Genomic DNA, 25,350 nt, shown 5'->3' with positions numbered 1-25,350 from the left:
GCCAGAATAAGTAATAGAAGAAGAGGGAAGGGGGAAGGAATAATTATTTTTACCGGTACAAGAAATCGGTGTTCATGTCGTCAGTTGGAGGCTACCCATATGGAATACGAGGTGTTGCTCTTCCACCCTGAGAGAGGCCACATTGTGGCACAAGAGGAGGCCATGGACCAATATGTTGGAATTGGAATGGGAATTAGATTTAAAATGTTTGGCCACCAGGAACTTCCACTTTTGGTGAATGGAGTGGAGATGCTTGACAAGGTGGTCTCACCAATGTAGAGGACCCCACATCGGGAGCACTGGATACAATAGATGACCCCAACAGATTCGCAGGTGAAGTGTTGCCACATCTGGAAGGACTATTTTGGGCTGTGAGTGGAGGTGGGGAGGAGTTGAATGGCCATGTATAGCACATTGGCCACTTGCAGCGATAAGTCCCAGGAGGAAATTACTGAGGAGGGATGAATGTGCCCGGAGGAGTTTCATTAACCTGAACAGTGGAAATCTCAAAGCCTCTAGATTAAAATCCAGTAAAATTACTAGTTGGTACGTGGCCAAATGGTTAAGGCGTGGCCTAGAGACCTGTAAGCCGCTAGTTCGAGCCTCAGCTAAGGCAGCGTGTTGTGTCCTTGAGCAAGGCACTTAACCACACATTGCTCTGCGATGACACTGGTGTCAAGCTGTATCTGCCCTTGCCCTTCCCTAGAACAACGTTGGTGATGTGGGGAGCAGCTTGGGCAACTGCTGGTCTCCCATACAATCCTGCCCAGGCCTGCACCCTGGAAACTTTCCAAGGTGCAAATCCATGGTCTCTCGAGACTAATGGATGCCTATAAAAATTACCATTAAGTTTTTTTTTACAATTTAGATGTAGCTATAGAATAATACATCATGACAAAGCCTTGTCCTAGCATGGAAAATAGGTAATATGTTAAAATGTTGTATTTGAAATTCCACTCAACCCCAGCACTCTATAACAATCGAAAAAAATGGTTACTTAAAATCCTAATTGTAATTTAATGTTAAATGACATATTCTCTCTTGATACATCATGTCCCGTTAAATAATTAAAAGAGATATTATGTTTCCATGCCAAGACTAGATATGGAAATTATCAGCAATTCTGTTTCTTTGTCTACTCTGTATTAAATGGTTCAATTAGATTTAGTGAGGAAAATATTATCCACAGAGAAGATAACTTATGTAGGTTTTTTCCTGATTTTCCTGAGGAATCATTAGGATATATCATTCAAACTAAATATTATAGAAGTAACTGTAAAAAGTTATTTGGATTGTTCAATAAATATTTGGTCACAATTACTCAAAGTAAAACAAATCTAATTGTGTCTATCTGTAACAACATGGACTTGTCAAATTAAAGGCTGGTAAAAGTTCAAGATAATGATTCGACTGTGGTGCAGTTAAACCAATACAGAGTGGGAACTTAACGTAGGTCCACTGAGCCTACATACTGTCACGGGATCCAGTTCATGGATAAATAGAACTGTGGCTATTTGGCCCAGACTATGTCAGTGATTATGTTTCATCTCATGCTATGGCATTTCATTCTTTCTGCATACAGTAGACCTTCCACTTATTGTGTACTTTATTCTTTTGCTTAAGCCCTCTCCAGGTAGGACATTTCTCCTGAATTCCTTGTAAGTTTATATTATATCAATGTAAATTATTTTGTATTAATAATCCCTGGTTTTAGAAAAATTGGAATACCTTGACTATTTGAAACACAGGTCCATTGAACCTTGCTGTGTAATTGAATTTATTTTGAATAATTTGGCTCTATCATGATTATGATTGGCTGTCACACAAGACAGAAATGAATACAATTTCTTTAGAGGAATAGGATTAAGATAGTCAAAAAGAAGACTGTATCACAGCGAGTTTCATTTAATGAAATCAGAAGTTTTACAACTCAATTTTACAACTTTTTAAAAGGACTAACTTTAAATCATGAAGAATAACTGTTGCTTTCAATGATGCACAAACACCTGTTAATAGTTAACCATAGCATTGCAAAAGTAAAATTTTTGTTTTTATTGTTATACAACTCATACATCGTGTAACATATCATGAGGTATACACACAGTGGAAAACATACATACAATGAAGACCTACAGTTGCCAGAAAACCTACTTATAGTCACAACAAAGTAAAAGAAGTGAGTTAAATGCTTTCAGTAACTGATACATGTTGTCCATTGATTTCAAATCAAAAACATACTGAATTACATTCTCAATATTTTCATGGATAAAAAGACTCGATGAGGTCTTCAAACTCTTATAAGGAATTCTGCTAACATTAAGTGATGCAAATGATTATTATCACAGTTTCATAATACTCCTTCTCCTCAGCCTACAGTTAATGGTGCAAGTAAAGTGCAAGCAAGAAACACAATTAAATGGCAACACAATAATGTGTTCAGGTAAGTCTTACTATTGTGTCTTTTTTAAAGGTACAATGTGATCTAACAAGTCTTCTGTCTACTTGCATATAATTAGAATAATTACCCTACGACCCAGCACTAACTTCTGCCAGCTTACCATTACTAACGGTACAAAATTCAGACACTAGATTCACTTTGGATGTATCAGTGGTTCATCCATCAAACTCTGAGTCCAAGTATATAAGTTTTGAGTCAATTTCTTAACAAGCAACTGTATAAAAATTGTGAGCAGGGAGTCATATATAAATATTAATACTTGTATATTTTTAGTCATTTTCATATACAGCTTTTAGCTATAGTTTTAATAAAAGCAGGTTGTTTTCAAAGGGACATCAAAAATTACTCTTATTCATTCAGTGTTACACTAGCAAAACTTTACATACTTTACATACATTCAGCAATTTGTATGTTCAATGCTTACATAAAAACAAATGGTCATCTAAAACTGTGAGTAGATTAAGACATTCCCCTCTGGTTCATCAGAGATTGTTATCAACCACTATTCACCAGTGTTATTCATTAAGTGGGATGAGTTCTGATGTCAGTATAAAACTTTGGAACATGTAGGTGCTGTTGACTAAAAGCTTCATTTTATTTTAGTACAACATATGCATATGTGCATTCTAATAATTTTTATGAGTACTATTCTCCACCCTTTCAAATGCAAGGTTGAAAGCACACAGTGTTGGCAAAAAAAACAAAGAAAACTTGGAAGAAACAGAATACAGACGTTATATCATGCACATATTAGGCATCCTGTGATACTATTGTATTATCTGATCTATGTACAAGAATACTGCTGAATACATTATGTACAAATATACAATGTGGATGCTAAACATTTGATAGCTTGGTGAGATGCTGCTGTCTGCTGGGCTATGTGCTCATGTTAAAAATCAATTCACACGTGAGTTTCAATGAATGAGTGTGTATGGGTCAAGAGTGGTGCTGGCGATACCAGTTCTGATGCACCATTTTGTGGCTTCATTACAGAACTGTATCCACAAATGTCCAAGAAAAACTCATGATTCAGCCGCTTCCACTCCCTAAATCTTTTGGATGACAGATAGGGATCTTCGAGAATCTGGTTGATTACCGCCAGGTCACCTTCTTTTGCCTGGGTAAATAAATAGATTAAAGTGAGAAAAGCAAAAGTTCTTAACTTTTCAGAAGACTTGGCTCAATGAACAATAACTCTGAACTTTATTCTTTAATACCTCATGTATAGTTTCCAGTTCGATTGTTTTCCTGCTTCTGTGTATCATGTATTTGTAAAATAAATTTGATTTGTATTTTGATTAAGAATATTTATCTGATAATAGTGGCAACATTTTTTTCTGTTTTTTCAGGATATGTTTCACCATGAGACAGTAACTGTTTATCTGGAGGATGAAGTTGCAGTTATGGCATACAAGTAAGAACAGGTTTCCTTTTATACTTGTTCTTGGGATAACCTTGGAAAAACAGCAGTAAAAATCCTGTTGACTCTGGAGGACATTAAAATCGAATGTTGTAATGAAGGACTGAGGCATATTCAGAGAGGACTGGAAGATTTCCTTTCCTGACTGGCAATAAAGAGCTAGAAGACATTATAACAATCTTATCATCTCATTGCTACCTTCACAAGATAACTTAATCAGTACCAGATTTATAGATACTATTTTCATAAGGGGGAGCATGATCTTAACCTGCGAACTCACACGCTTTGGATTGTTAGTCCACAGCAATGTCTACCATTGCTTCATTGAAGATCTGATCTGTCCTGGAGAAGGAAGGGATCATATTTGCTGTATTCACAATATGAAGCATTAGAAAGGAACTGAATCTATAGCATTTATGTAATGGTGAATCTGGTGGAGTGGTATTGGTGGTTGTTATCCATGAGGAAATTCAAGCCTAGCACAATACTCAATAGCACCCATCTCACCTACTGAGATCTCAATAGGAATCGGGACCAAGTCTAAGGTCAATAAAGTCCTTTGTGTTGTTGACATCTGCACATGAAGTGTTAAGTTTGTTTCACTTTTCATTGGGCACTGATGATCAGAAAGCTTCAGGTATTGATCAATTTAAGTTGATATTGATCACCATCAATATGCAGCTTGTTTATGTTCAGGATTGAAAATTGGCTATATTTGTTTAAATGTATCACAAATATACTGTATATTTTGATGCCTTCTGAGGGTCTAATGGAAATAACAACACATTTTAATTTAAAAAGATTTGCACCAGTCAGGAGAAATTACTGGTCTATCCAGAAAAGATTCTTCGTTGGTTTGAGTTACTGACATGTTGGAGATTTAAATGTTCAAAAAAATGGCACGAGGAAATTGTCCATGCCACACATTGCAGAGAACATCAAGGTCTATGAGATTCAAAGTTCCATGTCAGCCTAATATAACTCAGGGGTTATATTAGTGAAGCATGGTCAATGATCCATGTTCAAAAAAAAAGTAAATCATATATTTTTTATTTTACAAAGGATTCATTAAAAAGCGAAATATAAATCTCAAAGGTAATACAGCTAGGTTTGGTTCAGAACCTACAATCTAAGTGTCCAGGTTGTTTAAAGAAATTTTTCAATACACCTTTTACATTACTGTGGTAGCATAGCGATTCATGTGACACTATTACAGCTCAAGGTGTCGTGGAGTTCAGAGCTCAATTCTGGCACTGTTCAGTAAGGTGTCTCGGTACATCCTCACCATGGAAAGTGTGGGTTTTCCTCAGGTGCTCTGGTTCCCCATCCCCCACAGTGCAAAGACGTATCGAGTAGGTTAATTGGTCCTTGTAAATTGTCCAGTGATTAGGTTAGGGCTAATTGGGGTTGCTGGGGCAGCACAGCTTGAAGGGCTGAAAGGGCCTGCTCCATATTATATCGCAAAATAAATAAATAACTTACAAGCACAACCTTCCTTCCAAGGTTGCTGTAAGGGAGGGAAAGTAAGAAAATAAATCCTGCCCTTTCCAAAGAAAAATATTTGAAGTTGACATTTTCTATAATCCCTGATATAAACCCATTTCAGTCAGAAAAGGTAAGTTTCACATTCATACGTATTAAATGAAGTTTAATATAATGCCTCAATGCACTTTTTGCTAGATCTCTGATTCAGTTGGTTTCATTAATGCTTGAAATTATACCATCAAACATGGCATAGTTGACATTTCTATCAAGAAACAAGCATAAATTTTGGTTTGGAAATGTGTGATATTATGCATGAAGTATTTGCAGATTTAAGCTATGTTACACCTAGGATTATTTAATGAAGAGTTCTCATTCCTTGGCAGCAATAAGCTAACCACATCAAATCATTTGTTTATTTAAACATTGGCAAAAGAATTGTCTATTGTCTTCTTGAGATTCACATTAATAAAGTGATAAAAATCAAAATACTTTCCTTTTGTTTTGTTCCATTGAAAAGTGACATTTCCCATGGTCAAATACAATAATGACCATTTCTGGGTTGTTTCCTATTAGTCTAGAAATTCAATTGTGCCCTTGTATTTTCAATGTGACTTCCAAAACTCTGCTACCAATCATCCAAACCTCTGATCTCCCAATGATCTTGAACCTCTAACTCTCTGAATCCCTCAAGATGCTTACCTCTACCTCATTGATTCCTTTACATCCTGGCCTCCTGATCTCCTGAATCTTCATGATCCTAACTTACCAACCACTGGTGTTCCTGACACCTTCTCTCTCTGAACCACAATGGCATATCACCCTTACTCTGATTTCATGATGTTCTTCGCCTTTTGATTTCCCTGATCTTACAATTCTCCTATCCTTTGAAACTTTAATGGTCCCAACTATCTTAGCACCAATAATCCTGCTGCCGGAGACCTTTCCATCTCTGAGGATCCTCTGATGATCTAATTCTCCAAGAGACCTCCATGGACCTTCCAATCCAGTAACATCTTCCCTCCACAATACCCCAAGACCTCTGACAGAGGCATGCGTCTCCACACGCTCTCAGCATCTTAACTGATCTTCATATCTGACCATTGATTGCCATCATTGTGGAATATACTCTTCAATTCTCAGCCAGCTGGATTTGCATCCTAATCCCAACTCCTGAACCCAGCCTTCATCTTATGGAGAATTTCTATCCTGGACTCAATCATGTTTAAGTGTCGCTGAAGCTGCTGTGTTTGGCATCTTACAAATCTGGCAATTCTTTTCTCTCTTTTTGTTTATTAGAACAAGGAGCAGTACAACACAGGAACAGGCCCTTCAGTCCAAAATGACATCATAAACATGATGCCAATTGAGCTATATATCTTCTACCTGTACATGGGTGGCAAAGTAATGTAGTGGCACAGGAGACCTGGGTTCAGTTCCCACTGCTGTCTGTAAGGAGTTTGTATGTTCTCCCCATGACTGTGTGGGTTTTCTCCGGGTGCTCTGGTTTCCTCCCAGAAAGGTGTACCAGCTGGTAGGTTAATTGATCATTGTAATTAGGCGAGGGTCAAATCAGGGGTTGTTGGTCAGCATTGCTCTAAGGGCCAATTCCATGTTGTATCTCATGATCCATATTTATCCTTTTAATGCATTTTCATGTATCTAACAGCCCTTTAAATGTCACTATTGTATCTATTCCTTCCATTTCCCCACTACAGTCTGCAGCAAGTACCTACAGCTCATTTTGAAAAACCCTCATAAACTTCCCCCTCTCACTGTAAATGTACATTTGCTTAAATGTGCTTGTTCCTTCCTCTATTTACATCTGCAAATAATTTACCTGGCGCTTACCTTTCTCAACCAAAACCATGTTAGCCTCATCTTCTTAGCCTGCAGCCTCTAACAAAATCCTTGTTGTTCTCCTCTAACTTCTCTGCAACTTAAACCGTGCCTCTTTTCTAACCTTTCCCACTGTAATGAAGTATCACTGACATAAAAAATAACTTCTGTAGATTTTGCCTGACCTTTAGAGCGCTTCAAACTTTTCTGTTCATATTTTCACTGATTTCCAGTTTAAGGTGACGCTGGTGAAGCTCAGAGACTACTTGTCAGCAGCAAACAAAACACGGAAAACTACTGATTACTCTATTAGTTAACTTTTTTCTGGTAAATGATCACTGCAATCAGTAACCTGTAACACCCCCTCGGAGCTGAGCTATTGAACTATCTGTATAACCTGGCATTATTGTGGTGTGGACTGAAGTCTCAAAGGTGCAGGATGGCTATGGTATGGTGTATACAGGCTGAATTGAAGTGGTGGGGTCCAGGCCGGACAGTGGGGAACGAGACATGTTTTGCCGTTTCTGGAGTGGATCTGGAGGCGATTCGATGCGGCAGAACAGAGGCGAGGCAGGGCCCAGGCCCAAGAGCAAGGGAAGTCCTGAGGTTTGATCGATTTAAGTACCAGACCAAATTGGAAAGGTGGGTACGGGCTGAATTGAGTTGGCAGGGCTTGGGCCCAAGAGTGTATAGAAGTGCAGGGCCTGGGTCAAAGAGTGAGAAATGGCCTTGTTTGGACGATTTAAGCAGTGGGCCAATTTGAAAAGGTCAGGGTGTCGTGGCTGGAGGCAGGGAATGGCAGGTTCAGCTCACTGCTCAGCAGGGTTTACTTGTCTGCGCTGAACTGAGGCTGTGGACCACAATTGATGGGCTCCTGAACTGGCAGGCTGCCGGCATTGTGTCTGTGGACTCACTTTCGTGAACTTCAGTTCTGAATGCTATTTGCTTACTTTTATTATTTGCACAGCTAGTTTTTTTCTGCACATTGATGTTTGATGGCTTTCTTTTTTAAAATGGATTCCATTTGGTTTCTTTGTTTGGTGGCTGCCCGTAGGTGGCCAGTGGTATAGGGGCATCCATACCAGATGTCCTCCAGCATCTCTGATCCCCTTGATATCCCATCACACAGATGTAATTGTTTCCTTAAACAATCACGTCCTTTTTTGTTGACATGTCTTAAAACCCTGTAACCAGCAGGTTCAGCTCCTTTAAGCCATATTTCCATGAATGCTATGATATTACACTGCTATGTGTCCAACAGTCCCCTTTACTGCTCAGATTTCTTCACTATAATCTTCGCAGTTTGGCATAAATCACTGAGTAAAGCCATACTCCTTCTCTTGTTTGTTTTCTAATATTTAACTCTCTTGCTAGTGTTCCACCTTTCATTTTCAGTTCTGTTTGTCTTCCTTCAGAATCTTTGTTCAGCTTCACTTCCCTGCCAGGCTAATTTAAACCCTTCCCAGTGGCACAGGGAACCGGCCAGATACTGGCCTGGTCACAGAGGTACCATCTATCTAGCCCGTGCAGGTTCTCCCTCCCCCAGATACTGGCCTGGTCACAGAGGTACCATCTATCTAGCCCGTGCAGGTTCTCCCTTCCCCAGATACTGGCCTGGTCACAGAGGTACCATCTATCTAGACCGTGCAGGTTCTCCCTCCCCCAGATACTGGCCTGGTCACAGAGGTACCATCTATCTAGACTGTGCAGGTTCTCCCTCCCCCAGATACTGGCCTGGTCACAGAGGTACCATCTATCTAGACCGTGCAGGTTCTCCCTTCCCCAGATATTGGCTTGGTCACAGAGGTACCATCTATCTAGCCCGTGCAGGTTCTCCCTTCCCCAGATACTGGCCTGGTCACAGAGGTATCATCTATCTAGACCGTGCAGGTTCTCCCTTCCCCAGATACTGGCTTGGTCACAGAGGTACCATCTATCTAGCCCGTGCAGGTTCTCCCTTCCCCAGATACTGGCCTGGTCACAGAGGTATCATCTATCTAGACCGTGCAGGTTCTCCCTTCCCCAGATACTGGCCTGGTCACAGAGGTACCATCTATCTAGACCGTGCAGGTTCTCCCTTCCCCAGATACTGGCCTGGTCACAGAGGTACCATCTATCTAGCCCATGCAGGTTCTCCCTTCCCCAGATACTGGCCTGGTCACAGAGAGGTATCATCTATCTAGCCCCTGCAGGTTCTCCCTTCCCCAGATACTGGCCTGGTCACAGAGAGATATCATCTATCTAGCCCATGCAGGTTCTCCCTTCCCCAGATACTGGCTTGGTCACAGAGGTACCATCTATCTAGCCCGTGCAGGTTCTCCCTTCCCCAGATACTGGCCTGGTCACAGAGAGGTATCATCTATCTAGCCCCTGCAGGTTCTCCCTTCCCCAGATACTGGCCTGGTCACAGAGAGGTATCATCTATCTAGACCGTGCAGGTTCTCCCTTCCCCAGATACTGGCCTGGTCACAGAGGTACCATCTATCTAGCCCATGCAGGTTCTCCCTTCCCCAGATACTGGCCTGGTCACAGAGGTACCATCTATCTAGCCCATGCAGGTTCTCCCTTCCCCAGATACTGGCCTGGTCACAGAGAGGTATCATCTATCTAGCCCCTGCAGGTTCTCCCTTCCCCAGATACTGGCCTGGTCACAGAGAGGTATCATCTATCTAGCCCCTGCAGGTTCTCCCTTCCCCAGATACTGGCCTGGTCACAGAGAGGTATCATCTATCTAGACCGTGCAGGTTCTCCCTTCCCCAGATACTGGCCTGGTCACAGAGAGGTACCATCTATCTAGCCCCTGCAGGTTCTCCCTCCCCCAGATACTGGCCTGGTCACAGAGGTACCATCTATCTAGACCGTGCAGGTTCTCCCTCCCCCAGATACTGGCCTGGTCACAGAGGTACCATCTATCTAGACCGTGCAGGTTCTCCCTCCCCCAGATACTGGCCTGGTCACAGAGAGGTACCATCTATCTAGCCCGTGCAGGTTCTCCCTCCCCCAGCATTGGTTCCAGTGATGCAGGACCAGTGCTTTCTCCTGTCTGTCCTCTCATGTGCCCTTCCACACCATATTATTGCTTCTGAGTTCACTGATGTACAGGACTGGGAGTAATCCACACATTGTCATCTTTGAGGTCCTGCTTCTTATTCCTTCCTAAATTCTCAAAATTACCGGTAATGCCCCACATGCCTTTCGCTACTTACAGTAGCAACCATGGCCATCTTTCTCCAGTGACCCCTTCATAATGGGCACCAAGGAGGCATCATACCAACCACAGAAATGTCCGTCTGCCCCTCTGACCATGAAACTCCTCGAGTTGTTGCTCCCAAGCCTCCCTCCTCAGAACATATACAGAGGAGCCCCCGTGATGCTGTAAAGTTGAAGTCTGGCTGCACTGCCAGGGGAGTTCTTTTCCACATCACTATTTAGAAATGAATGCTAGTTAGCTAGAAAGAGGCCCTCAGGGATTTCTTGTACTAGCTGTCTATTTTTGGTTTATCTGTCAGTTTGTCACCAGTCCACCTCTGCCTGCCCTCTCTTCAGCAGCTGGCTGACGTACCCTGAAATGCGCTATCCATGAAAGACCCAGCCTCTCAGTTGGACCTTAATGATGTCAGCTGTGGCTCTAGCTCCAAATTCCAGAGGTCAATCCCTCCTACTGAAGATACTTCAGGGACTCTTGGTTATCCTGTGACATGTGTTACGGGAACTTTTATGTCAATTTGTAAGGCTTTGCTAACATTTCTTCAGAACTATGGAACCTAAATGGCACAATACTCCCCAGTTCTGTGGGGAAACGTGTTTGTGTATTTCTATATATGGGAAAGGGATACAAAGAGATTCACAGGTTAGACCTCTGATTGAGCTGAACTGATCATTCCACAAAATGCACCAAATTTAAAAAGATATTAAGTATCTTATAATTTCTTTTCTCAGATCATGCTACTGATTGTCAAAAATTTTGACAATTAAAGAATGAAATCTTCCAAAAAATGTCACTAAAACAGTTCTAAAAACATATAGAACTCAATATTTCTTCCATGATAATGTAATGGAAAGATTTCTATGTTTCTAAACAAAAATTTGCTGGATAAATGCAATATCTTATTTTTCATCTAACATTGCTTGCCTTCATGAGGTTTAACTGTTATGATTTGAACAGACACCAGGGGCCTCTGTTGAGTAATGCATTCTGTACGAGGACTGATACGCAGGAGAGCTAGCTATGCGTCTCCTGCTGACAGAAGGAGTATGCACGACTGAATTAAGTGCAAGTAACCTGAAGAAGGGTTCACAGTGGCTGAAATCCAAGGCATAAAGTTCTAAACTTTCACTGAGCTGACTTGCAAAATACTGGAGGCAAGTACTGGATGAGGACGTATGAAGTTGCAAAAAGATTCATTGTTATGTTTCAACACCAATCCTTCAACTTGTTGTGTTGTGGAGTTCAAAGCTGATATTCTATTGTCATACTGACCATGTGACTCAGTTGGTAAATGCATTGACCATGACTAATGGTTGCTGTGTTGGATATAACTGTGAGGGAAATTACTGGGCTAGCAAACATTAATGGGCCAAAGACTTGAGTTCAAAACCCTCTGCATCAGATTTTGAATTTAAATTCAGTTAATCAACTAATCTGGAATTTTAAAAAGCAGCTCATATCAGTAATGATGACTATTAATTTTCAGATTCTTTTTAAAACTCACTACTACTGTCTTGCAGGAAGGAAAATATATTTGCCCTTATTCACCCTGACACATAGGAAGTAGAAGCTGGTGAGGGCCTTTTTCCCTTCTCTTGCTTCTCCTATTCAATAGGATCAAGGTTAATCTTTTTACCTCAAACAACTTCCTGCACTAATACCACATTCTCTTAATATCTCAAAACCTATTGAATCCTGTCAAAGTGAACTTCTACTCACCTCTTAGGCAGTGAATTCCAGTCTCCTGCTGAAGGAACTTTAGTGCCATTAATTTTCCTAATGCTCATTTAAAAATGCTAATTTCCTTCTTGAGGCACAAGATAGTCATTCAATGTCCGTGTTACTTTTTAATTCCAATTTCTTGTGTCTCATTCTGTAAGGGACTCATATTAATACTTGCTAAATTTTTCCTTTTTATGTAATTAGAGTAATTGTCATATTCTTTTGTTTCTTACTCCTCTATTCTGCTTTCTCTTTTTTAATGAGTACTTTTGCTTCCTCTGCTGAATTCTGAAGGCCATTCAATCTTGTTTATAAAAGATTCAAAACTGAACATCCACAAGGTGAGGTTAGACATTAACAGCAGCAGAATTGTATTCCAGTTGTCCTGATAGAACATTGGTTCAATAAGGACAGCAAAGGGGGAGAACACCAGATGTACCGGAAAATGAAATCTAAACCTTATGAAGTTGCCACAAAAGGCTTTATAATGTGCTAAACTGCAAATACAGCCAGCAGTGTACAAAATGATCGCTGCAGCTGAGGAATCAGATTAAGATACCAGATCCAGTCATGAAAGCTGGTGGATCATTTAAGGGTCATAGGGCGGGGGACACTCCAAGGAAAGCCCTGTCCTCAACATTTTCTGGGCGAATGTGAATATTACAGAAATATAGAGTGCAAGCAGCTACCTTCATACAGGTAGAGACCCTACCAGAGTGATGGCTACTCAGCTGTGGCCCCAATAACACACACGGCCAATGCCATTCTGGATAATGCAAACAGCTTCATTTGCACCCAATGAAGCACCCAAGACATTCCATCAATCTGTGGTGCACGGTAGCTCCAGTGTATTCCAGGGCAACACACACAGAATGCCAGCAGAGCTCAGCAGCTCAGGCAGCATCTATGGAAATGACCCAGCTGTCAACGTTTCCAGCCAAGGCTCTTCTTCAAGGACTATCAAGGATGAAAGAAGATGCCAGAATAAAATGGTGGGGGGAGGGGAATGAGGACTAGCTAGAAGGAGATAATGAAGCCAGGCGGGTGTGAAAGGTTAAGGGCTGGAGAAGAAGAAGCCTGAAAGGAGAGGAGAGTGGACCATGGGAGAAAGGGACAAAGGAGGGGTGGGGGAGGAGGGTAAAGATGAGTTTAGTGCTAGGATCCCATTGAAGATGGCAGAAGTTGCAGAGTATGATGTGTGGTGGATGTGAATGCTCATAGAGTGCTAGGAAGGACTACAGGAACTCTATCCATGTTAAGGTGGTAGGAAGATGGGTTGAGTAAGGAAATGGAAGAGATGTGGATGAGGGCAGCATCAGTGATGGAGGAAGGGAAAGCCTGTTCTTTGAAGAAGAAGGACATCTCTGATGTCCTGGAAAGGAAAGCCTCATTTTTGGAAAAGATGTGACGATGACAAAGGAGCTGAAAAAAGGGAATTTCATCTTTACAGGAGACAGGCTGGGAAGAGGTATGGTTAAGATGGTTGCGGGAATCAGTAGGTCTATAAAATATGTTGATAGAGTGTCTCTGAAGATGGAGAATGAGAGATCAAGAAAGGGAAGAATGAGTCAGAGATGGACCAAGTGAATTTAAGGGCAGGGTGGAAGTCGGTGGTAAAATTGTGAAATTGATGAGCTCAGCATGGATGCCTGAAGCAGCACCAATGCAGTCATCAATATATCACAGGAAAAGTTGGGGAGCATTGCCAGTGTATACTATCTATAAAATGCAAGCAGCTGTTGCCCTGGAGGGCACCTGCTAAACCAGCAATATCTACTACCAAGAACCAGAAGGTTGGGGGAACACTATTGGTAATCTCAGTTCCCTCACAAGCAACAAACACTGCCTCAAGCAGGCAAACACTAAACCCCATCCACGTGGAAAATTGCTTTTACTTGTCAATTACATTGCAGGCATGACAGAAGCCAAGTAACTATCTGTGTGTTTGATCTCCTTGATAAAACAAGTTCTTTTGGATTAAATGCTGGGGATTGGTGATGGAGGGATTAGGTATCTGTGGGATAACCAAAAGATGGATTCAAAATGGCTCATGTTGAAAACTTTACAAATGTAAGGGCACAAAAGACCTCAGGGATATACAGTAAGCAAATTTATTTCCATTGTTATGTAGTTTTAACCACTTTATTATTCACAATAATGCACCAGTCACTTTAGTTTATGTTTCAATGACATAATTAATAATCTGCACCTCATTTACATATTCTAATTTTGGGGAAAAAAGCAGTCAGTCTTGAATATACCAATTGTCTTCTAGCATCCAATACCATTTGTGGGTTATGGGGGAAGATTGGGGAAATTGATTTAGATTATGATGTGCTATGTAAAAATAATCTTTCTGGATTTTGCTCCTGAATAACATGGCTTTAATTTTATCATTGTATCCTCTTAGTTTTGATTTTATATGAGAGGATATCTATATTAACCTCACCAAGTCCATACAATATTCTATTATGACAATCAGATCAAACCTTAATTGTCTAACTCAAGGAATATAACTTAAAGCACTCTGTGTTCACATTTTCCAGATTTAACATTTTTAAAGGCCTACTTTCATGCTGAATTTGCTAAGAAGGAATGTATTTTCTAAACATTCTCCAACAAGATATTGCCCATGTTTGCATAGCGAACTGATTGAGAAAGTGCTGTCATAGTGGGAATTACATTCATCAGGTATTCTGAAAAAAAATGGCCTCTCACCTTGATCGTACTCTTCAGTGCCCTAATGTGGTGTAGTTTTTCATTGACAACTGGATCATTACATCTTTTTATAAACGACCTTCGGAATTCTTGTTTGGTCGAAGGGCGCTGGTCTCCAATTGCAGATAAGCTCGCCTGCTCCAAGGATCTGTACAGCTCCTGCAACCCGTCTGTAGATCTTCTGGCTTCTGCTCGACTTTCTACATAGGAGTAATGTAGATTTTGACATCTTAAGATACGCACAAATGGAATTGCAACCAACACAAAACCTAAATTTTTTTGGATGTTTACTAAGAGAAGTTTCTTAGGTATGTTTATTTTCCTTTTGACAGTTTGGACCTGTAGGAGACAGATCCTCAACTGAAAAGTTATCTCCAATGAATCTCCAATTATTTCAGGTCATACTTAGTGTGACAAAGGATTCACCGTATAAATGAAATGAGTTAGCCATCACTTAAACAGTTCATAGAAAACACAATTCATTATTCATCAATTTGTAATAAAATTAAGCTCTTTAAAACTGAAGTACATATTTATATTTTATTAGTACAATAATATGAAACATTTAAAAATAGTTTGCTAACTTGCTGAATAAATGCTTTGTTTAAACAAGATCTAAGGGACTAAGCTCAATATTGAAACTCTAGTTACAAATAGCAGACTGAATTTACATCTGTCAACAGATTTCTGTTTGCAAAGAGACACAGTGAAAGACATCTATTAAAAGAGAATAATCTTGTGACAGCATGGGAAATCATCCAGTGACCAGTACAAGTCAGCATGATGGCTATTATGCTACTCAGGAGCTTCAATTTTCAAATTATAGGACATAGTTTACAACATATTATCTACTGTACAATGGAGACAGTCACAAGAGTAACTGGTATATATTATATGATGAAAAAGCAAACAGATGACTCAAGATGTACCTTATAAGATTACAATAAAATTAAAACAGGACCAAACAAACATATTTTAACATTTATGAATTGGTCACTGCTCCCTCTTACCTTACAAATTCTCCGTTCTTGAGCTGTTTCCACTGTTTTCAGACATAAGCAATGTAATCTCGTGGGGATTACATTATTTATGTCATGTGACTGCGGCCTTGCTGATCGGCCTGAAACAGGGAACAGGGGATTTTTAAAGTAAGAGGGGGCAACACTCACTCCTTCATTGAGTTGCAGGTTATTAACGGATGATTAATTAAACTGTGACATCTATAAGATACATTATTTGCATGCACTGCTTTAGCTTCTTTAAACAATAATCTGATAATATTTGTTGGTGGGAATTACTGGTTCAAGGTCATTCAGTCAAGTTCTCACACACACAAAAGATGCAATGGATAAAAATTCGACACCAGACTTGCCAATTTCGAATGCATGCAAATAAAAGATGCAGTTTAATTTCTTTTTATATCTAAAGTTAGAATGACCGGATTCAAGGGGAAATAAAAATAATGTAAATTGCAGTTGCAATATTCCCACAATGGCATGATCTAAAAGCACAACTTTCTAATAGAACAAATGCAATGTTTGCGGCCAGAATTTCATTGAGAAGGCGAAAGAGTGGGGTAAATTCAGTGAGTTAAAGTTGCCACTAGGAAAGCTCGCTTGTCTGGAGAGAAGATCGAATGTGCTTGTTGTTTTTAATTGCTTCTGATGCTGTTTGAACATTGGAAAGTGAGGAGGTGTGTGCGCTGGGTGCACTAGCCTTCAAAACCTTTCAAGCACAGTGGGTTCTTCTCAGAAGGTGGATACCAGTTTGTCAGCGCCCACACCATTGAATAAAGATCTCAGGATACATTCCCATCGATCAAATTAATTTTGCTGCCCATTGGAAATGGTAAAACAGCCAGCATGACTCTAATAATTACAGCTGAACTTAGTATTTGTTGGCATTTTCACTTTCTGTTTCTTATTTGGAAAATGATTGATAGACAATTACCAGAAGCGAAAAGCATGAAGGGCCCATGGGGAGTGGGGAATATGGCATTGAGATAGATAGAGAGGCCACGGAAGCGATGAGCCAGGATGTTGCCTGGGATGGGGAGACTGAATTGGCTGGGTTTGTTTTCCATGGACCAGGGAAGTCTGAGAGGAAATCTGGTTAAGGTGTAGACAGGGCAGATAGTTTTCCTTCACCAGAGGTAAATATAATCAGAGGCAGTTGCTTAAGATAAGGAGTAGGGATTTAGAGAGGATCGGAGGAAGAGTATTTTACATGCACAGATTTGTTGGAAACTGTGCCAGAAGGTGTTAGAGGGAGAAGACATTTTTAAAGTCTTTAGATGAGTTCATGAAAATGCTATGGTATAGAAGGTAGGAAGGCTAGAAATGGAAAATGTGGTTAGTATAAATGGATGTTTGATGGCCAGAATGGACCCAATAGGCTAATGGGCCACTTTCCATGCTGTATGACTCTTGGATCAGCCATGACTGCATTGTACGGTGCAGCAGGCTCAAAAGGCTGAAACCCTACATCTTATTTTCAGCGCTTCTCTGGAACTTCACCAGGTCCCTGCAGTTACTCTCTCGACATTTACCTCTTTCTGCTCCATGATTGAGTTTATAATCAACAAGAGAGTTAAATCTCTACTTTATTCAGATGTAGCTCTTCAACTGAGCTGGAACTCAGTGAAGTGACAATAGAATCATTTTAACTCTACCCTGTGTGAAATTGTTGCAATTCAATAATACATCTGCTTTAACAATTTGTAAGTAAATTGGTATGATTAAAAAGAATGAGCTTTGGAGCTCTTTGTGTCAAATTCCCTTCAGCCAACGGGTTAGATTATACTTGGTCACTTAAAGTAGTACTGGAATCTTTTTTAAAATCATCCATTATTTGAAATGTTATCAGCAGGCCTGTAACGAGATTTTAGCCAATGCCACAAGTAAGGAGTTGGGTGAATTAGGAATTTGCAATCCATTTGCTTTTTAACACTGTATGCTAGGTAATTTGTGAATCTTACACCGATTTACATTTGGTGCAATGTTAAACTGCTGAAGTTGACTGGCATTTAATTCCGTTTGTATCCAGTAAACCACTGCCCAGGTGTTGTTCTCTAATGGATAAGGCATACACGGCTGTTGTGTTTGAATCTCCTGTTTCTTCTCTTGGATCAAACCGATTTGATTCTGAGAAAACACCTAGCCTTCCAAACCTTTCATCAAGCACAGTGGAGTTCTTCTCAGAAGGTGGATACCAGTTTGTCAGCACCCACACCATTGAATAAAGATCTCAGGATACATTCCCATGATTAAATTAATTTTGCTGCCCATTGGAAATGGTAAAACAGCTGGCATGACTCTAATAATTACAGCTGAACTTAGTATCTGCTGGGCTTTTCACTTTCTGCTCCTTATTTGGAAAATGATTGAGTGGGGAATATGGTATTGAGATAGACAGAGAGGCCACAGAGGACATAAATGACTTCTTTTTCCCTTTACACTTCTGACACTATCAAGTGCAATGAATAGTTAAGGGAAATGAGGTATAGGATGTGGAACGCAGTGTAAATGTGTACGCTATTGTGTTGGCAATCTAATCCATGTAGTGGAATTTGCATTGCATTTGCTTTCATATTTGTCAGTCTTTAGACTGAATCTTTAGCTCTTTCAAATGGAAGGCTGGCCCAAAATAGTGAAGGGATTCCCTGCAATGGACACACAAGGGTTTTGCTTTCACCCCTTGCCTCCCAGTCATGTCTAGATGTGGGATTTGCCTCTGAGGGAAAAGAGGGCGAGGAAAGTAATGGCAGGATTACTGCTGGCTCAGTTTTACAACTGGAGGAATGAAAACAGACAAAAGATCAATGTACCTTTGCTCCTTCGACTCATTTGTCCTTTGAGTGTTATTGTCTTTTTTCAGTATTGTTTATAAATTAACACAATTAACTGGGCCAGCAACAAAGTGATACTAATTGATAGTTATGTGTCGAGCCTCGTTTCAGCAAGTCAATACAGCATGGGAACAGGTCCATCAACCCATTGATCCTATGTTGACCAATCAGCAATTAGTTACACCAACCCAATACTAATGGTGTTTTATTCTCCCCACAAACACAGCAACTCCCCCAGAGTCTGCCACTCACACATACACCAGCAGCAACTTCTAAAGTTAACCCAAAAAGCCTGGAGCAATTGGGAGCAGGTAGAATGAGCAAGCTCCACACAGACAGCGCCAGTGAATTGGATTGAACCAAGCTGACTGGAACTGTGAGGTAGCAGCTCAATTAACTGTGCATCTATCATCCTTCACTGTTCTAGAATGTATGATGGGTACTTTCTGATAATAGTTATTTTTCAATTGAGTCACTTAAAACATCCTTCAGTGAATCAGTGTGGGATAGTATTTATTGTCCCTGAATGACTTCAGCAAAGAGGCAAAGGTTTTGTTATAAAACTTCAAAACTTGCTGGGTTATTAGAATGTTGAACCAAAATGGTTAATATGACAAAGAAAAAAGGGTTTTAAAATACTGTGAGCTTGAAAGGTAAGAACCATAAGAAACTTTGATCTGGCCTGTTCAGAAAATGATTCATCAAAAATATTCCAAACTTCTTCATCTTCTAGTAACATTTAATGGCAGTTGGCAGACTAACGTAAGGTGTATTATCACCATTTACTGAGCATGATTCTAGCACACCAAATACTTTTCTTTCAGAGAGTCTTCCTCCACCATTCCTTTTACATTTGTGTCACTACAACCTCACGTAGTACTATGAGCATTAAAATCTCCTGACAAACATCCAGCATTTTAAAAAAGATTAATAACCCTTCTCTGACCATCAATGAACAGAATTCTATCATTCTATTGCAAAATAATGAAAGGAAAAAAAGAAAAACATAAACAAACCTTCTCTGAAGTCCGAATATTATTTACCCCTCCTTGTAAAGCACCATTAATAACTTCTAGAGCTAAGTCTTTCATTTCCAGATGTTTTTCTACACCTTTCAATATAGAGTGATGTTCCCGTGTTGTGGGGGGGGGGGGGGGGTGTTGTGCGTGGTCGACAGCCCCACCCCAGCATTCTTAATGACCAGTGCTACTTATTGTTTTAAAATGCCTTCCTGGGATTATGGCAGGATGTTCAAGTTCATTTATTGTTACACTCTAGCTTGGGTTGCACAGTTATTCGCCAGTGGGTTTGTGGGTCACCCTGACTGTAACTGGGGTGTGTGATTACCACCTCCCCCACTGTTTGTGACTGAATGGGTTCTCTCCCTGGGACATAGTGCCCAGTCTGTTTTTGTGTTTATCGCATCAGTTGAGATAAACGAGCTTTCTCGTCTGACATCATGGACTGAGTGCTCACCACATTGGTGTCAGGTGTGGGATTGGAAGTAAGGTTGAAGAGCTACAACGTTGGATGGAGCTCGGGGAATAAGTTGAGGAATCGAGCTTGCCCTCCATGCCTTTGTAAAGGCGCTGATGCCTGACATCACCATCATCGCTGGTGAGCGGTTACAGAGACGAAGAGGGCAGAAGCAATTTTAGCCCCCTAGGGTGTTCCAGTGTCCCCTGCATGCTGCCAGCCCGGGCAGGTGTAACTGAGGCGGAGAAGTAAACTGATGAGTAAGAGCTCGTGAGACAGGCCTGACCCCGCTGTGGGCCAGGGAGCAACCTCTGCTATCGGCGTGGCACAGCAGGCCATGTGGACGGGGACTGACCCCACAGTGCCATGTTACAGCCCAGTGTAGACATCAGGAAATGTCATGCGGGTGCTACCACCTGAGACCTCTGGCAGAATCCTTCCATTGTCACCTCTCCGGTTGGGTTGCAGGGGTGATGAGCAAGGCTTATACACGGACTGCGTGGTGGGGGGCATCAGATGTCGGGCATTGGTGGACATGGGCTCAACCATCACCATCATCCGTCCCGGTGTTCTCTCCAACACGGGCCAGCCATCCCCGCCTGGGTGGACACCGACAGCGGTCCAGTTGGCCATAGTCACTGGCGACTGTGCGGCGATGCGAGGGAAGAGGGGCTGTGCTTCGCAGTGGGGAGAAGCACAGTGGAGCATGACTAGGTGCTAGCTGACATCGGGGACATCGGCCGGGGCCTGCTGTCCCACTGGAGGTCCTGTGTGGATGTGTCGGGGGCAACACTCTACCTTGGTGCTGAAGCCGTGGCTCTCCAGCAGGGCAAGTCCAGAAAGCAGAATGCTCGGGGGCAGCAACATCAGTGGCCCATGGAAGGGCAGCAGAACCTGAAGTGTTCCAGGGCAACACAGTGGAACCAGGGGCAGGTGTAGTGGTGGCACTTCTGGTGGCAGTTGGTGGCGATGTTGGCCTCCCCACCAGCTGTGCAGGGATCAGGTGAGTGATCTTGTGCTGGCCCAGGTCAGTGTGGGATGATAGCTGGAGTGGGCAGAGGTCTCCGCCCTGGATCCAGAGACCAAAGCCCTACTTTCTCAGTGGGGATCACTGGAGATGCGCGGCAGGTTGCTGTTCCGGCGATGGCGGTTGTCCGGCAGTGACAGACATCTCCCGCAGCTGGTGACCCCCGAGGGGTTCCATGCCACGGTCGATGCATGGCTGATGGGGGTTCGCCATTTCGGGTTTGCAAAGATGAAAGACAGGCAGTGCAAACTCTTCTGTTGGCCTGGGTACAGCCAGGATGTGGAGGTGTCCATGCACTGCTGCAATGCTTGCATGTCCCAGAAGGGGCCGGGGCCCCAGTCTATGGCACCAATGCAACAGTACTTGTTGGGGGCCCCACCCAGAAGACAGGACTATCCCCCAAACTGGTAAACCACTGGAAGGGGCTGGGAGAGGTGCTCAACTGCCCCTCTGATGTGGTATATCAGGTGCAGTTGACAGAAGCTAGTCGTGCTGCATCGGGACTGGCTGGCATTGTATTGGTCCTTGGCCACCACCGACCCAGTGGGGCTGAAGGAAGGAAGAGCCACTCTGGGTGCCCTGCCTCTTGCCTCACCAAACTGTGCCTCCCACCGTTTCTCCAGAACCCCCCACCCCCACTCCCAGCACCTCAGGCAGCAGCGTTGATCACTATTGGGACTTCTGGTCTTTGTAGTGGACGCTCGGGTTGTCGGGGACAGCTGACTCCTCAGGTGGGGCCAGTGTGGTGCTTCGGGGGGGGGGGGGATGTGGTCAACAGCCCCACCCCAGCATTCCTAAGGACCAGCACTATTTATTGTTCTTGTTTTAAAATGCCTTCATGGAATTATGGTGGGATGTTTAAGTTCATTTATTGTTATATTTTTGCTTGAGTTTACAATTATTTGCGTGTGTGTTTGTGGGTCACGCTGACTGTAACCAGGATGTGTAATAATCACATCCCCCGTCTGTACGTGACTGAGTGGGTTCTCTCCCGTGGTTATAGTGAATCAGTCTGTTTTTGTGATTATTGCAATAAAGATATCAGTTGAGATAAAAGAGCTCTTCTCGTCTGTCATTGTGGACCAAATGCTCGCTGCAATAATTTTAATTTTTTTCTGAACTGTTTGTGGTGTGCAATTTACCATTTCTGCCATGAAAATAAAAAAATAGTCTATCAACAATGAGAGAATCCTTTTTCATAAAATCATGCACTTTACACACTGACTTTAATCTGTCAGTATTCTGGATATTAATAAGTCCCATTGACTGTCTTCTGTACTTTCTGAAGAGCCTCTTCATTTCTACTCGAACATGCTGCACTTCCACCGCCTTCTTACATACAGGACACCCTACATAAGCAAAGTTATGTTCCCCTCTACAACTGCTACATTTTTGGCCTAACAACTTCTCCATAATTCCCATAATCATGTCCCCACCACATCAACAACTCTGCTTTTTACTCCTGCACATAGCTGCTATCTGACTCAACTTCTGGCACTGAAAACATCCCAGGCACTTTGACTTGAACTATATAATTTATATAGCCAAAATTAACCCTATCCAGCAACTTTTTTCCCATGGAATTTAATCAATACCGATAGGCTATCTGTCCTTACTCCAGCATGAGACCCTTTGAAATATTTAGCATCTGAATCTATTTTCCTGACTAAATTATTTTTAACTTGGTCCATGGATACATCTAGTATCTAACACTCGTGTAATTACTCCCCAAAGCCACTGTTGTTCAATATAATACCTTGATGTTGCTTTCCTTCCTCTCCTAGTTTTTAACCCTACAGTTATCTCACTATCTTTACAAAACACCAAGAGTGGCCCATCTTTTAAAGGTCTTTCACCCACAATAACTCCTAATGCTTTTTTCGAATCCTTAGTTAGTCTAATCGGATTGATATAAGAAACAGGTTCGCATTCAAAACTCAGCAATACATTAAATTCTTTCTTGCTTCTTTTATTTAAATCCTGTCTACTGCCTTCATCACTAGTCAATAGACATTTACCATCCTCAATTAGCTGCTTATTTTCTGTTTCCCAGAAACCTGCCATTTGCCTTCCTCCAGACAACTCCTACCAATCAATACCATCTCCCATTTGCTACTTCCGTCTCCTTCATGACTTCCTGACAACTCTACCCCACAATCCTTGACTGAAACCCTCTATCCAACTCCGCACTCTAAAAAGATTCCAAACAGTGAGATAGCAATAATGTGAGTGAGAGTAGTTTGTATTGAACTCCTGTTTCTGAAGATATTAATATGCTTTGATTGGGGAATGTAAGCCCCACTGCCTGAAAGACTTAGCTTAACAAAGCTTAACCTATTGTGACATTTGTGTCAGGATGTTCAGGAGTCCTTTGAGTTCCAGATATGTTCACGTAAAGATAATGATGGTGCACTAATACTGCAATAACAGTGTAAATGCAACACTGTCCAAAGCTGGAGTTCCATCCACCAAATAGAGTGAAGCTCTTAGAGGAGGGATTCTCAATCCAGTTCGCTTTGAAGGAGACAGAGCCTTAACATCTAAGCAGTATGTTGTAGTTTTGAAAGATAATGGAAGCTTTGGATTGCATGGGCTTCTTCCAGGGTTAAATCTTATCCAAGCCTCATGACCCATTTTCTGTCCTCACCCAACGTAAAAATTCTTCAGGTTTAATGCCAGAATTTTGATGAAGGAATTTAAGAATGAGGAATGTGAGAATCAGCTCATTTGGATATATAAAGTGTCCATAAAATATGATACTTGCAGCACCTAAACTAAACACTACTTGATAAACTACAGAGTACAAAATGGATCTTAGAATGCAGAAGAAATCTGGGTGACTTCCTTCCTAAAGTTTTTAGATGTCTTTAGCTCAGAGGTAGAACTCTCTGTGTCAGAAGATCATGGGGCAAGAACCAATCACTGGGTGGAAATTATTAAACTGAACACACACACAAACACACACACACACACACTCTCACTCACACTCACACTCGCACACTCACACACGCGCACACACACACTGACACACACTGACACACACTCACACTCGCACACTCACACACGCGCACACACACACTGACACACACTGACACACACTCACACTCACACACACACACTCACACACACTGACACACACTGACACACACTCACACTCACACACACACACACACACTCACACACACACACACACACACACACACACACACACACACACACACACACACACACACACACACAGAGTGGGGCTGCATTTCATCATCCACTTATATATTTCCTACCATCAGCAAATGGAAACACGTACAAACACACTGGACCGAGACCCTTCGTCAGGACGTTGACTGCTCGTTTCCATGGATGCTGCCCGACCTGCTGAGTTCCTCCAGCGTGTTTGTACGTGCTGATTTGACCACAGCATCTGCAGTGTACTTTGTGTTTAGTAAATGGAAACAGATCTCTTTACTCAGGATTTGAGCATACAGTATAATCTAGGTTTTAAATTGAATTGACTTTACTTCTTACATCCTTCACATACATAAGGAGTAAAAATCTTTATGTTACATCTCCGTCTAAGTCCTCACACGATACTGTCATGCTCTCACTTGGATGAGGGGTATCTTTGGGGATAGCTGGCTGATTTCTGGTCATGCCATAATAGGAGGAAAACAGTGAAGATGTTGGTTTTCTAATCTAGGAACACCAAAACCATTCATTTCTCAACTATTCATCCGCTGATTGCTAGACCTTGCTGCAGATAAAGCAACAATGAAGGAAAATCCACACAAGATTGAAGATGCTGGAATTTAAAAATAAACTGCTGGAAGAAATCAGGGGGTCAAGCAACATTGCTCTCAATTCCTCTCTATTACTTAATGATTCTCCTTTTCTGGATCTATGTTCATTTCAGTAGACAATGTGTCATTGATATTTGCTATAAACCTGTGGACCTCCTCAGCCAGCTCTTCTGCATTTCCTTGCACCCTTTCTCTGTAAAGACAGCGTCACCTTCTCTCAGTTTCTCTGCCTTCACCTGTTCTCAGAATGAGGCTTTTCACGCCAAGATTTCTGAAATGTCATCCTTTTTTTAGGAACTGTGGCTCTCTTTTTCTCATAGCTCTCACACGTCTCTCCTCCATTTCCCACATGTGGC

The 25,350-nt window shown here is 41.7% G+C and overlaps 1 protein-coding gene across 2 annotated transcripts in view; it reads right to left on the bottom strand.

The window, feature by feature from the left end:
• Window positions 1–1,946: 1,946 nt before the first annotated feature.
• LOC140734522 (connector enhancer of kinase suppressor of ras 2) overlaps window positions 1,947–25,350 on the bottom strand; it is a 1,506,781-nt gene continuing 1,483,377 nt past the window's right edge. Inside the window, exons 22-24 of one of the 2 annotated variants that reach the window (XR_012100554.1) lie at window positions 15,861–15,970; window positions 14,851–15,050; window positions 3,443–3,578 (exon numbers count right to left, since the gene is read on the bottom strand). Coding sequence is in view for 1 of the 2 variants with exons in the window: in XM_073058598.1 (XP_072914699.1) it covers window positions 3,363–3,578; window positions 14,851–15,050 (416 nt within the window). In the remaining variant the exon portion in view is untranslated. Of the gene's footprint in view, window positions 3,579–14,850; window positions 15,051–15,860; window positions 15,971–25,350 lie in introns of both variants that reach the window. The other variant, XM_073058598.1, reaches the window with a different exon arrangement.

This window comes from Hemitrygon akajei, chromosome 10 (genome assembly GCF_048418815.1).
Source record: "Hemitrygon akajei chromosome 10, sHemAka1.3, whole genome shotgun sequence".
Lineage (NCBI taxonomy): Eukaryota > Metazoa > Chordata > Chondrichthyes > Myliobatiformes > Dasyatidae > Hemitrygon > Hemitrygon akajei.
Note: the sequence above shows the minus strand (reverse complement) of the source record. Positions and strands in the feature narration are given on the sequence as shown.